This window comes from Trematomus bernacchii, unplaced genomic scaffold (genome assembly GCF_902827165.1).
Source record: "Trematomus bernacchii unplaced genomic scaffold, fTreBer1.1, whole genome shotgun sequence".
In the NCBI taxonomy this organism is placed as follows: Eukaryota; Metazoa; Chordata; class Actinopteri; order Perciformes; family Nototheniidae; genus Trematomus; species Trematomus bernacchii.
Genome location: NW_022987616.1, coordinates 4047833 through 4062614, shown reverse-complemented (window position 1 = coordinate 4062614; position 14782 = coordinate 4047833). Strand labels below are relative to the sequence as shown.

Here is a 14782-nt window from a genome sequence, read left to right as displayed (position 1 = left end):
CGCACACTAGTTCAGTTTCCACAGTAACACTCCCTAGCACTGATGTCATCAATGCAAGACACAAAGAGGGAATCTGCGAGAGCGGGAAGGGTGGGCGTTATGAGCTCATGTCTGAAACAGCATGGAGAGGGGTGGGGCGGGATGAACGGATGAAAAGGATGATAAAGGAGGAAGGAAAAGAAAGAAAGAAGCAAAATGAGATGGAGATAATACTCATGTTGAAGACAAGAAGGTGGGAACAACATTGTGAAGTGAAACTGAGGGGAGGGGGGTGGGAATGGACATTTGAGCCAATAAGCGGTGTGGTGACAAGAGAAGAAGACAAAGAAATACAAGGAGAAGGAGTGAAAAATGGAGTAAGAGAAGAAGAAAGGAAAATGAAAGCCTTTGTTCTCAACCTGGGGTCCAGACATGAGGGGTTTGCAAGATAAATGCTGGGGGTCGCCATTATTTAGATGTGGGACGTTTTTTTTTTTACATTACATCTCCCACACCAGTGATATCAACCACCTTAGAATACTTTTTTAATTCAGTGTCTGTGTGATCATTAAGGTGTGTCCTAGTGAGTTTTGATGGGGTTTCTAGAGGGTAAGAGGGGTGGAAAAAGTCACGGAAAGCAACAAAATGCCTGGAGAACATTTGACAAGGCTTAGGTGCTCGTTTTTCAAAGTAAAGACAATGAAATAAAACTGTCATCACAAACAAGGCATTTTTTTATTTATTAATCAGCGCAGTCAGGATAATCAGTCAAAATCAGCAGCAGGGGGAGGCGTGCAGAAACAGCTGATTGCGTTTGAATCTCTCGCTCGTTGACAGTCCCTACAATGTTGAAAAGGTGAGGCTGACTACTTATTTTCATTCTTTGGGGTTTTACATTTTCACAAAATAATACTCCTAATTTTAGTGGTCACCAGTACTACAACAGTCAAACAATTACTATTTATATTTGTTCTCTGCATTCAGAAAAAGAGCAGTCATCTGAAGGTGTTTTCAATTGCTGTGATGCAAACAGAACCGATGAGATTCTACACCTACTCAAACTCTGCCGTGCACACAAACATGAAAGGTGGTGTGAAGCCAAAGGAAACCATTTTGAGCTTTGTTTCATGTTAGTAGCCAGCAAATATTTAAAAGCTGGCTAGTTAGATTTAGTTTAAGTAACTTTACATCTCTTATTCAGTACAATCCCCAGTATACTGTAAGAATAATATCTATTTTGTGCATTCTTCACTTTTCATTAAACAGTAACCTTTGTTTGGATTTGTTTGCGACCACAGCATGTGTTTATTGGGACCTTTAGTAATGAATGGTTGCAGTTTTTGGCATTCCAGTGCTGTTCCCAATTCATGTGTGTCAAATTACCATCTGTAAGTAAATGGGGAAGAATTGCGCTGACAGACTGTGTAGCAGTGAATGGGACTCGTTTATTGCTACACAGGCGTACAGTGCATTATGCAAATCAAAAACTATGAAGGGGGTGAAATCAGGAGAGAGACAAAAACGGTGACAGATGAGAAGAATCATTCTCAGCGACATCAATATGCCACTAAATCACATTAAAGAGGAATTGGAATATAAGCATACATATGTGGTGACGTCTTTATTCCTCCTCTTTCTCATCTTCAAACCCATTCAGTCTCTCTGCTCTTCTCCATCATATCTAGCCTCGTGCCTCTCTTGCTTCTTCCCTCCTGTTATCCAGTCTAACAGTGCTTTCCAGAGGATTTGACACACTGAGGTTATTGTGTGCGAAAGATAATTCTCATCTCCACTCACTCTAATGCAAACTACCATTCCCCCAAGATGCCGCCAAACACACCGGCACTAACAGCTTCTGACACACTATCGCACAAGTTTTAAGAGACAAGGATTTGGCGCTTCATTTTCAGAAAGGTGATTTACTCGAGATTAGCCATGCAAAATGATATTATAATAGGGTGGAGCTTTGATCTGACAAAGACCCACAAACTGCTCTGTGAAATTGCTTCGTCACTTGGTGTTGAACTGTTGTTTTGCAGAATAAAAAGGTGTTTTACTCTGAGGTTGGAGTCACTGTGGTGAATAAAGCTTGTGAACACAGGCCAAATGGAGCTTGTCTCTTAGGAACCCCTGGCCTCTACCTCTTTTCTGTCGACATGTATCAAATCAAACCTTGCCAAGAGCAAAGGCTCGACCCTGACTGATCTCTCTCATCCCCCCCCCCCCTCTCCATTTTCCCTTTTCATCTCTGAGACTTTCTGTGTTTCTCTGACTTTGTGTGTCATTAACTGTTTCTTTCTGCCTCATTAACCAACAACATATAGGAACAGATATAATATCACAGCTGATTATGAAAGTAAACTAAGGATATATTGCACTAATATTGATACATTTGACTTGATTTCACACATAATAAAATATATCTAGCTTAACAGAGACATGTTACCAATTGATATTGAATTAATGGATGCATGATAAGACAATCCCACTGAGAATAAAAAGCCCGCTCTGCAGCTCCTGAATGTATCTCATTAGTTAAGAAAACCAAAGCAATGCTTTTTGCTCCCAAGTCAGCGTCCTCTTGCCTCTCCATTGACACCCTTGATGTCTGTTGAGTTTGTCGATATATATACAAATATCTGGGCTTTTGGTTGGACAGAAATCTAAACTTTAAACACCACATTGAAGTTCTAACTAAGAAATTGAAATTCACTCTTGGCTTCCTTTACAGACTTAAACGTTGTTTTTCAACTTCTTCCCATAAAAGGTTGGTCTCCTGTCCCAGCTTGACTATGGTGATACAATCTATAGATTTGTCTGTCCCACTGTTTTGGCCAAACTTGACCCACTGTACCATGCTGCACTGCTGATATATATCAAATGCACCCTATAGGACTCATCATTGCACACTGTATAGCCTGGATGGTCCTCACTTAGTATGCGTAGGATGCAGCATTGGTTTTTATTAATGTATAAAGCCATTTTAGGTAAGCTTCCACTGTATATATGTGCCAGATTTGCTCCAGTTTGTGACTCTTACAACCTCAGATCCAGTGCCTGGATACGGTTCCAGGTACCTGCCGTGCAGACTGAGGCTGGAAGTCTTTCTTATTATGGTCCTTGGTCTTGGAATGACCTTCAATCACGCCTCAAACTGACGGCACTTGTCCCTATAGCCTGTTTTAAATTGAAGTTGTCTGAGGTCCTTACCACCAGCTGCTCTTGCAGTAATAAGTACCTTACTTACTGTCCCAAATGTGCACAATGTAGTGACTGCTTTTCATCTTTTTGTTTACTTAGTTGTGTTCTCTGTATTTTATATGTCTGTGTTATGTGTAAGAATGTGTAACGTTGCTGCCTTCTTGTCCAGGTCAGCATTGTAAATGAGATTTTTGTCTCAATGTTTTCACCTGGTTAAATAAAGAAATAAAAAATAGTTTTGTTTACTATAAAATCACAACAATGCTGTTTTTTTATTGGCCAAAAACACAAAGAGACAAATTGACAGTGTCTGATGAAACTAAATATCCAGAAACTTTAAGAAAAGCTGGATGACAAACAAGATGTTTGGATGTAATGTGTATAAGGGATGGACGGGATGGACGGGAGGAGGAGTACAGAGCGCTGGTGGGTGATTTTGTTGAGTGGACTGGAAGAAATCATCTGCTTCTGAATGTGGCCAAGACCAGAGAGATGGTCATTGATTTCAGGAGGAAGAGGACATCTCCTCCTCTGCCCCTGTGCATTCTAGGAGAGGATGTGGCAGTTGTGGAGGTCTACAAGTACCTGGGAGTGCACTTAGACAATGGGCTGAACTGGAGGATCAACACTGACGCTGTGTACAAGAAGGGGATGAGCCGACTCTATTTTCTGAGGAAGCTGAGATCCTTCAACGTATGCAGTAAGATGCTGAAGATCTTCTATCAGTCTGTGGTGGCTAGTGCACTCTTCTTTGCTGCGGTCTGCTGGGGGGGCAGCATCAGAGCCGGTGACACCAGCAGGATCAATAAACTGATCAGGAAAGCTGGGTCAGTCATCGGCATCAAGCTGGACCCCTTTGAAGCTGTGGTGGAGAGGAGGACACTGAACAGGCTGTTGTCCATCATGGATAACCCCACCCATCCTCTCCACCTGCAGCTGGACAGTCAACGGAGCTCCTTCTCCAACAGACTGCTGCAGCTCCCCTGTCACAAGGACAGATACTGGAAAACATTCCTGCCCACTGCAATAACACTGTACAACAAATCACCTCTGGCTGGAAGAGAACTCTCTGCTCCATAGTTTCTCTTGGAATAAAACCACGTTGTACATTTTACTCTATAATCTGTTCAATATTTATACTCCATATTCCATATATTTTGAATATATATATATATTTGTATATATATATATAATATCTGCATGTATATTTTCTATTTCGACATGTATATTTTATATTTTATTTTTATTTCTATTCTTGTATATTTTGTAGTTTTGTTTTATTTTAACATGCCTTTTATGCTGCTGTAACAACAACAATTTCCCAATTTGGGATCAATAAAGTACTATCTATCTATCTATCTATCTATCTATCTATCTATCTATCTATCTATCTATCTATCTATCTATCTATAGAGACTTGTCTGCTGGACATAAGAACATGATAAAGGCCAGTTTAGGAGTCTTTCAAACACTTAATACTCAAATGGCTTAAGAAGTTTTCTGGTTTTTGAAGAAAACTGACCCAAGAAATTCCTGTGTCCAAACTACCTATTGGCTTTATAAGACAGTTAATAATAATGTTAACTGCAAGACTGTCAAATCCACAATAATCTCTCTCAAGATCTCTTTTGCCTAGGTGTATCTGATTTTCATCAAATCTGCCAACAAAGCACTGATGATGCCAGTCAAAACTACACATGGGAATGATGGTCCATAATCTCTTTTTGTTTTTTCTCTTTCATCAGCCTATCTTTATCTGATTGTCTGTGTCTGAGACCTCTGGGAAATAACACTGGGAGAGATTATCACACGCAGGATTTAAACCATGTTATTCTGATGCTGAATAACTCAAGTAGGTATTCAAATGAAAATGCCAAACAAATTTGAATTTATTTTTGCTGTGAATGTGCAAGTAATTACATTATTCAATTAGCCTGTGTGTTTTGCCTGCCATCTTCTCTACGAAGCACAAATTCATTACATTTTCTACCTCTCTTTCTATTAATCTCCTTTTTATTTGTCTCTTCTTGGCAAGCTAATGGCTTTAAAATACGAAATAATTAATAACATATTACCTCTAATATTTTAATCAAATAGGGGAACAATTGAATGATTTCCACGGCAAAAATGATTAAATTCAAATGAAAAAGAATATATTTTCAGTTTGAGCAAGTGATTCAGTAAGACTTTAAAAAAGCCACCTGAAAGAGGAAGTTGCTCTAGGAATATAATACTGTATTATAGTTTTAATTTAAAATAAATACTTTTAAATAAACCCAGATATCTGTAAGTTTGCATTTAATGGAATGGCAATCCTAGGGACGACATGTGAAGGTCCTTTTCAACCTTTTAAAGGAAGAAATAAACAAATTATGCACCTGTAAGGATTTCTCCACCTCATTTGATATTCAACTGACTTGCCGACACATCTGCAGGTGCATTGTAGAACAAAACAAACAAACAAACATAAGCAAAGACCCTTCAGATCAGACTGATAAGTCTCTTTTTGTGAAGGCTTCATTATCCTGTAATCTGCTGCTGTGTGCCTGAGAGACCTTCACATTATGGGCGTGTTGAGCTTTGCCGGCGGCATTCCCTGTCGTTCTTACAGCAGACAAAAACCCAGAGAGGCTCCACGAGGGTATCAGGGTTGCTATAGAAACCACTGAGCCCACCAGGAAAACGAGATAATCGGAGATACCAGCAACGGAGAGAGGTGATGTCACATGTGCACATACTGTATGTGAACACACACACATTTTTAGACAAAGAAAGGAACGCAATACAAAAGTTTCCTAATGTGGGAGGTTGAGATCTCTGATGCTATCAGTCAGTTAGCCTGAATGAGGCTGACTCTTGACTACAGCTTGCTTTTTACAGCCCAAAGCAAGCCGCTGATTTGATCTCAGTTGCTTTCAATGTCTCTCACATTCTGTTCACACTTTTCCTCTAAGCACACATATTGATATTTCTGTTATCCCCCTAACATACCCCCTGATGTCTTTACTTATTAGCTTCTACAACAAGCACAACTTGGTCTTCTTTAAGATGAGTTTGCTCAAAAAGAAACTGCACAGCCATCCTATTTCCAAGATTATGTTAATGTTGACAGCTGCAGGTTAATTGTAGACACCATGAGCACATGTACAGCCTCATTCAAAATTACAGCTCATTATAGAGAGTTGATCCTAGTCAGGTGAGTCATCATGCTTTATTACAATGAGGTGACTACAGGCTGACATTAGTATTGAATCATGACTAATTGGTGGAACTGGCCACAGGGTTCACCCTTGTGTTACATCACTGTAACGCAAGCTTGACATGCATACTCTAAATGAGAACAATGTGACAGAAAGAGGAGAAGTAAAAAGGCTATGAGAGAATGAAATTAGAGATTATATCTGAGAAACAGTGCAGGTGGCCATATTCATGATAGTGAAAAGATAAAAAATGCCAGTGATTGATGCAAATATTGGATATAATCTGTGTGGAAGTTTTTCCACTACTCACCAATCAGCTCCTTGTTCCTGATGTCCAGGGCCATGTTTCTGAGAGCGGTGGCCACGGCACACACCACCTTGTCGTTGTCTATCCTCAGCAGCTCCACCAGGATGGGGAGGCCTTTGTCCTTGCGCACAGCAGCCCGGATGTACACCGACCACTGAGGGGGGAAATCAGTGGAAAGATGGTTAAATGCATGAAAAGATAAGAGAGGGAAAGGCATCAAACAATATTTAAACCATCATCGTTACTTGCTTATGACACTTGTTAGATTCCCCTTGTTAGGAACTCACTGTGTCCATGCCTGTGCATTGTGTATCTGGTTATTTTCAATCCAGACATTTTCATTCTTTAAAGTGGACCTATCATGTTATATTTGAACAATATATTGTAGGGCCATACCTATATAAAACATGTCTGTTTAGTTTTTTTTTTCAAAATACCAAACAGATCATGCATTTTAGCCATGCCTCATTTCGCTCTATTTGCTCTTTTCCAGCCCTGTTTTTGCAAGGGCTGATTCTGTGACGTAGCTTTAATGCAAATGAGCTGCAGCTGACCACGCCCCCCTGCAGGAGAGGGGAGCGTGCTTTGAGATCAGCTGCTGGGCTGTCAGAAGAGGGGGAGAAAAAGAGATCTCCGTCCTCCGTGTTTTATTCTTATATGATTATATAGAATCATTATTCATTTGTTTTAAAGCTCAATAAATAACAAAGAAGACCTTTCACCGGCACTTTTCTAATTTTGTCCGGAAGATTTAAACTTTAACGGACATCTTGACCGGCGAAAAAAAATCTAACTGAAACTCTGCCGCACGGTCCCCTCGTTCCTTGGAAGAGGCGGAGAGGTGGGTGTTTGTCATCTGCTGGTGGACTAACCGGAGAGAATTACAGTGCTTGCCTCGACGGGGAGGGATTGCATTGAATTAAAGCAGCAGGAGCAAACGCTTGCCTCGGGGAGGGAGAAAAAGAGCCACAGCGGAGAATAAACAGAAGGGCAACCATGGCAACCATGCGCGGGAAGTCTTCTTCGCTGCTTTTGTGGCAGACTACAGCGCCACTTACAGGCCTGGCATATGTACTACAGCGTCTCCAGCGCTTTCGAGCAGCAGTGGCCGGCCGTGGCCCAACCCCACATTCCCCTGATAGGTGGAGAGTTGTCCATATAGGCGGAGCTCCTCGTTCCTGACGTCAGAGAATTTTAAAATCTGTATCAGTCTGTATCAGATCCGTTGCAGCCCCATTTTGAGAGATTTGGGTATGGAGGAAAAGAGAGAGGGTTGTGTTTTCTGACACTTGGTGAGTTCCCTGACACACCGGGGACACATATTCATGTATAAAAGACGTACAAAAGTGCATTTTGCATGATAGGTCCCCTTTAACTGTTTTATTTTCATCATGCTGACTATTTTCTTTCATCCTGACAGACCAGCAGATTGTGTATCAAGTGGTTGCCGTCGAGAGAAAGGGGAAAAGAGACGGATGAAGCACAATGGGCGAGGTCGAGTGGGAGATGTTATATTCAGGGTCATTATGAGAGAGGCTGAGGCATTACACAGGTTAGTAAGTGATATACTGTAAGAGGGAGAATTGTGTGAACCAGAGAGAAGAGATCTGAGCTATGAGACCACTCTATCCTCCCTCAATTACTATCAAGGTACATTTCAATTGAGTACTCGTACCTTAAAGGCTCAAGTGCTGCGCCTTGTGGGTGAACTGTGGAGGAATGGGGATGTGCTAAATTTGGATAGACCTGGATATCTATCTATATAATCTACCTTAATAATCATGCTTTTTACTGTCGTGTCTATTTTGGTCTCTTTATTGAATTTCCCTTTGGTGAGAATAAAGTCCATCTATCTATCAATCTAGAGTAGTGACGTGTAAAGCTTACAGATTCAGGGTGTGTTAAGGGTTAAACAATGCTTTTCTTACAGCTTTAAATGGGCAAACTATGCTTCATATAAGCATTTTAGAAAAAAAAGACCTTTGACGAAAATACTCCTAATCTATTAGCCAAAAGCTTAGTAAACAGATAAGTAAACTCTCAAAGTCAGGAGTACACTCCACATAGCACGCACACACACACACACACACACACACACACACACACACACACACACACACACACACACACACACACACACACACACACACACACACACACACACACACACACACACACACACACACACACACACACACACACACACACACACACACACACACACACACACACACACACACACACACACACACACACACACACACACACACACTGAAGGCCACCTGCCCCCATCATTTCCTCCTTCTCCCTCGTCTTCCCGTAGCCTCCTCTTTCATTTTCCTCCTTCTTTGTCAATTCCACTACTAATGGAAACACTCACAAAATCAAATACAAACATATCCCACACACATTAACAGCACCACAGAGACATCCCACAGTGTGCTTCCACAGTCAAAGTTATCACGTACACCAACACAACCACAACCTTTTGACCCAATAAACACGTCCATCAACGTTCCCACACAGCCTATTTACAACCAACAATGTCTGATGCACTTTCCCAAGGTCATGCCAAGATGAAGCCATGACACTTTCTGCTTTTTACCCTATATACACCTCCCTCAAGGCTAGAGCTACCAATACTCTCCAATATGACCGCCTGACTCATTCATTATTACCATCTAGCTGTTTCCATCACTCAGCTGCTGTTGAACCCTGGCTCTACTCCCCTGTGTGTTCAGGCTTTGAGCCTTTACATTATTACAGCAATTGCATTGCTGCTGAACAATATGATATACTATGGAACACATAAAATCATGGGATTGTGCTTGAAATATTTCAAAGTCAGCTGGATGGTGGAGTGAACAAATAGAACATTATTCTGTTTGATTCGGTCATTGAGCTGTTTTTCTTCTGCATACTGTATACTGCGACTGAATCAGCCTCTGAATGTGAATTAAAACTCAAATGAACCGAATGATCAGGGTTGAAAATGTTCGTGTCTGCACACACACTCAATCTGCCTTATTGTCACCATGATTTCAGGTATTTCACACATGCATTACAGTGTCGTTTGATTACCTGTTCGAAGGACCTTATGTTGAATCATATTTCCTATGATTTCACCACTAGTATCCAACGATGTGTGACAAAGAAGTAAAAAAGAAAAGAAAAGATAAGACAGAAAGGTTGGGACATTTTGTAGTAATCCTTTACCTTCCAGCTGCCTGCGGCCAGGTTCTGCAGAGCACCGGCTGCTCCCTCCAGGGTGTCAGGGTTTGAGCATTCAGACAGCAGGGTGAGGTAGGGCTTGACGATGGTGGGGTGCCACAGCATCTGAACTCCTTTGGGGGGCTCCGCTGTGTCCGGAAAGGGGCCCACGCCATCCCACTGGGAAAGAGCACACAGAATGAACGGGTTTTAGTGTTTTAAAGCTAACCTCTATCAATGGAACATTATTTCCAGCAATGGCCATTTAAAGTGTTTCAACTCTGACCACACCAAGCAGAAGCTGGGATTCCAAACCAATACAGCAGAATTCACAAAAGAAAGATAGTTGTGGATGAGTATTCTCATGTGTCTAAGTGCATGCATTACTACATCTCCACTCAGTACACCCTGACCTCTTCAAAAGTCAAAGAGACACTGAGTAAATCGCTCCCTGTCACCCTGCTATTTAGAAGAGAAAGGAGATGAAGAAAGAGGTGGGAAAGGGCAAACATTAGAAGGAGATGCATGTGAAAACAGAAAATACATGAGAATGATTCACTCCTACATTACGCTTTGAGAAATCAACCTAAAGCTCCCACTCCCCTCTTCCCCTTCACATCCATCCTCCTCCTCCTCTGCTCCACTAGAATGGAGTCCCTTGATGTTTGATCCTCATGGTTGAGTGACATGCCCACACCTCTCAGCTAACTCTCCTTCTCTCTCTCCTCTTTCATTTCTATTTATCTCCGCTCTTTTCTCTCCAGCTTGTCATTAATATCTTGTCCCCCTTTTTTTCTCCCGTTGATGCCTTTTCTCCAACTCTCCATTGACTTCTTTCTTGCTTGCCTCGCTCACTCCCTAATTTCTTATTCTATTTCCATCCTTCTCTCTCCAGTTCTCAGTTTTTCCTCTCCCTATCGACCTTCTCTGTTTCGCTCTGCTGCCTCCCCCCCTCCGCTGTCTCAAGTTACACTATGCTAGTGTGTGTCTTCGGAGAGGTGTTGTGGAGTGTGTGAGGCTGTGCGTGTGTGTGCATGTTTTCATCTATACATAGATTCTCTGAACATAAAATCAAAGGCATATTATAAGCTGAAGTGTGTAGAGGCACTATAATAAGAGACAACTCGTTCACATTGGAGTACTCTCTGTTGCCTGAAGACATCCTACACACCAAATATGAATGTATAATGTTAAATTGCGTATCTACAATTCTCTAAAGATTAAGCATAGCAAACTTTTTTTGATGTATTTTTTCATTAGTGTGGGCAGAACTCAAATCAGATAAAAAGGCAAATTCCATACCGTCTTTCTAAATAATACTTTTTTTCCCTCTTAGAATATTCCAGATAGTGAAAATGTGTGTGTGTGTGTGTGTGTGTGTGTTCCAGTATCCATTAGGAGTGTTTAGGTGCAGCTCCCATGCTGCTCTTGGCTTTGGTATCTGAATCTCTAATAAATGATTAAGTAGGCTACATTAGCGTATAACTGCCCGAGTCTCTTTCTCTCTTTCAGTCCCTCTATCCATCTCTCTTTGCGTCATCCTTTACGAGCACACATCGTACCACAAGTCTTTCTCTCTGTCCTAGTCTCTTGGCTCCTACCCTTTTCTTACTGGCATGCTGCTCTTTCTGTATTACTGTCTATTCCTAAATGGATGCAAAAATGAATTTATAAACCGTACATGCAAACACAGACAAAGAGTTCTATCATCTGACCTGATTAAGCTCTGTATTCGCCGTTATTTTGAGTAAAGCTGGAGCTCAGGTGGGATTCAGGTTTGGTTATTTTTTAAACGTTATTTATAAATAATGAATCTCTTCCTGTCTCTTCTCTCTCTGTCTGTGTACATGGTGTGTGTCCATGTGTGTCATGTGTTTTAAAGGGGACCTATTATGCAAAATCCACTTGTTCATGTATTTTCTACATCAACACGTGTCCCCTCTTCTTCATGTCTCTTCTACATCAACACGTGTCCCCTCTTCTTCATGTCTCTTCTACATCAACACGTGTCCCCTCTGTGTAAAGAGATTCTGAAAGTTTCAGGAAAAAAGATTCTCTCACTTTTTGTCCTGATCCATTTATATAAAAACCTGTCTGAAAATGAGCTGATCAAATTTTGGCCACTTAATGATGTCATAACGATTTGTTTGCTCGTGTAATCATTAGCCAATCACCAACCAAGGTAACCCCCCCCCCACCTTATCACCTGAATCTCCTCCTAGAGCACCATTGTGTTCTTTTTAACCAAATATCTCTCAGAGGGGCGTGGGGAGTGGCTCCTTATTTTCATCTAAAGTAACAGACAGAGAATCAGCACTTTTGAAACAGGGCTGAAACAGAGGGGATTATGGGTAATGCTGCAATGATCTGTTTGGTATTTGGAGCCAAACACTTCAGAGACATGTTTTGCATATATCTGAGACCTATAATATATTGATGAAAAACAGTATAATAGGGGACCTTTAATAAGATACCAAAAAGCCTATTGGGAAGAGGGAAAAAGACACAGCGTCTCAAATATCAGTCCGTTGGGTGTTAAAGGTCCCATGTCATGCTTTTCCGGTTATTACCCGTCCCCTGTGTTATGAAGGTTTTTCTGCATGTAAACGGTGTGCAGAGTCACAAACCCTCAAAGTACACCCTGTAGCGAGTAAAACTCTAACACAGAAAATACCTCCCCAAAACGCCTCGTTGGAGATACGTCATTGTCCATTTGATTCTTCCATTTCGTTCCGGGTACGGCATGATGTCAAGCCGTACCCGGAACGAAATGGACCAATCCGTGGAGCCGTTACGTTACGTCCGCGGAGCCGTTACGTTAAGCCCCCGCTGATTGGTCCAAATTGACCAATCCACGGACTTCCTCACACCCACATCTGTGTGCAGGGAGCAGGCAGCTCAGCTGATTTCTCCTCCCTGTGCAGGCTGATAACAGACAGTTGGGATCGCGGTGAAATTCTCTCTGCAGACCCATTCTCTCTGCAGACCCATTCTCACAGCGTTTATCAACCTTTTTCTTACTCAATATCAAGCCACACTTATTGTTTTTACTTCGGCTGTGACTTTGTGTGTGCTCAGGATGAGTTTGGCTATGTATCGCTAACAAGGAAACAACACCTCCACGGAGCTCAGCGCGATTCACAACGTCCCGACCAATCAGAGCACACTGTGCTCACAGGGAGGGTGGGGGCTGGAGCTATTGGAGCTACAACGAGCCGTTAAAGGCAAAGAGTGAAATTCAGTGAATACACGTAGTTTACAGAGATGCTGTATGAGAAACCAATGTGAGTTTGGAAAATTGCACAATATAAATCTATTCTAGTCGACCTCAACAATGGAAATATGATCAGTGGAAATGGCCATGACATGGGCCCTTTAATGACTCGACTACACTCTGTATTTTTGTCTTGGTTTCTGGACGGTGGATAATGCACACTCACAGCCTAAGAAGTCTGCAGGGGATTGATTGCAGGAGAAAACCTGAGGTCTGCTCCCTGGAGAGAAGTCCAACTTTATATCAAAAATAAAAGACTTGAAAGCAAGGGAGAGGGAAGGTAAAAATAAACTGAGATTGAAGAAGCTTTTTATGAGAAAAATGGAGTTAAAAAGTTTCAAACACATTTTAAACTACAGTACAATTGGCATACAAGCCAAAGCTTTTCAACTCAGCTTGCAAAAAAGTGAGTGATCTGTGATTTTTATCTTTGTTTCCATCATTTAGACATGTCCCTGTTGAAGGCACAGCTGCTTCCTCCACGGCGTTCCTGATTCATCATGAAAGTGGTCTTCTTTTTGCACCCATGTGTATAAATACAGATGGGGGTACAAATGAAAGTAAAAACCAGGATAAACAAGTGGAGACACATAATGAATGCGGATGCTTCCATACAATGCACAAGGGGCTCCCTGAATACTTTTAGTACGAAATGTATTTGAATCATATTCTATAGGCTTTGCAATAACATCATCCCAACGCAATTCACCGCCTATGGGAGCGTTGGGATAGATTTTCCACCACCCTCATCAAAACACCAAAGGAGAAGAGTACTGTTACCCCAGTAGAGTACCACACACCTCTGGAATCTGTGCCAAGAAACCTCAAAGCTTTTCGAGTCGTCCAACACCAAAACCTTTTGCCTTTATTGGAATGATTGAAGATGCATATATTTTATTCTTAGTGTCGATGACATCCATTTAGATCTCCATTATTTTATTATGTTCTTACCTGATCAGATCCCTTCTTTTTCTTCTTCTTCTTGCCCCAGCAGCCAGAGCTCTCTCCGTCGCGGCCGTTGGCGTCACAGAGCAGGCCGTCCAGCTCCTCCAACCCCACCTGCTGGCCGTGAGACGTCTCCGCAGCCAGACGGTACGACAGGTTCCTCAGGATGCACACACAGTTCTCCACAGTCTGGAGATAAAGAGAGTCAGGAGAGATGAAGCCAGGCAGGAGGGGGAGGAGGAAAAGGAAATGAAAATTAAATAGAAATACATTTAGGGTTTGAGATTTGTGTTTGATGCTATTTAATGAAACATCTCGCTTGAAAACACAAAGTCAAAGCGTGCTGATAAAAAAACGCCCACTCTCACACTTTTATTTTATTGGCCTTCCACCCCCACCCACTAGCCAGACAGATGGAGCAAGTGAGAGACGGAAAAGAAAAAGAGCCATTGTCTTACGGGAAATGTGCTTCTGTGTTTTGTTAGCTTTGACTTTGAAATGAGATTAGATGAAACCCAGGTAAATGAGGAAAAATAACAAGACCAATATATTGTCACGCCCTATTAAACAGTAAGTTTAGTTGCGAACCCACCAGTGTGTGTGCACATGAGAAAAAATAAATCCTTACAGTGTATGGTGTCTATGCTTAAGTGTGTACTTTCTCAG

At 41.6% G+C, this 14782-nt stretch overlaps 1 protein-coding gene across 1 annotated transcript in view; it reads right to left on the bottom strand.

Moving 5' to 3' along the window:
- Window positions 1-14782, bottom strand: part of ctnnd2a (catenin (cadherin-associated protein), delta 2a) — a 208383-nt gene that overhangs the window by 27078 nt on the left and 166523 nt on the right. Inside the window, 3 exon segments of the mRNA XM_034132641.1 lie at window positions 6691-6841; window positions 9904-10077; window positions 14123-14305. Of these exon segments, the coding sequence (XP_033988532.1) occupies window positions 6691-6841; window positions 9904-10077; window positions 14123-14305 (508 nt within the window).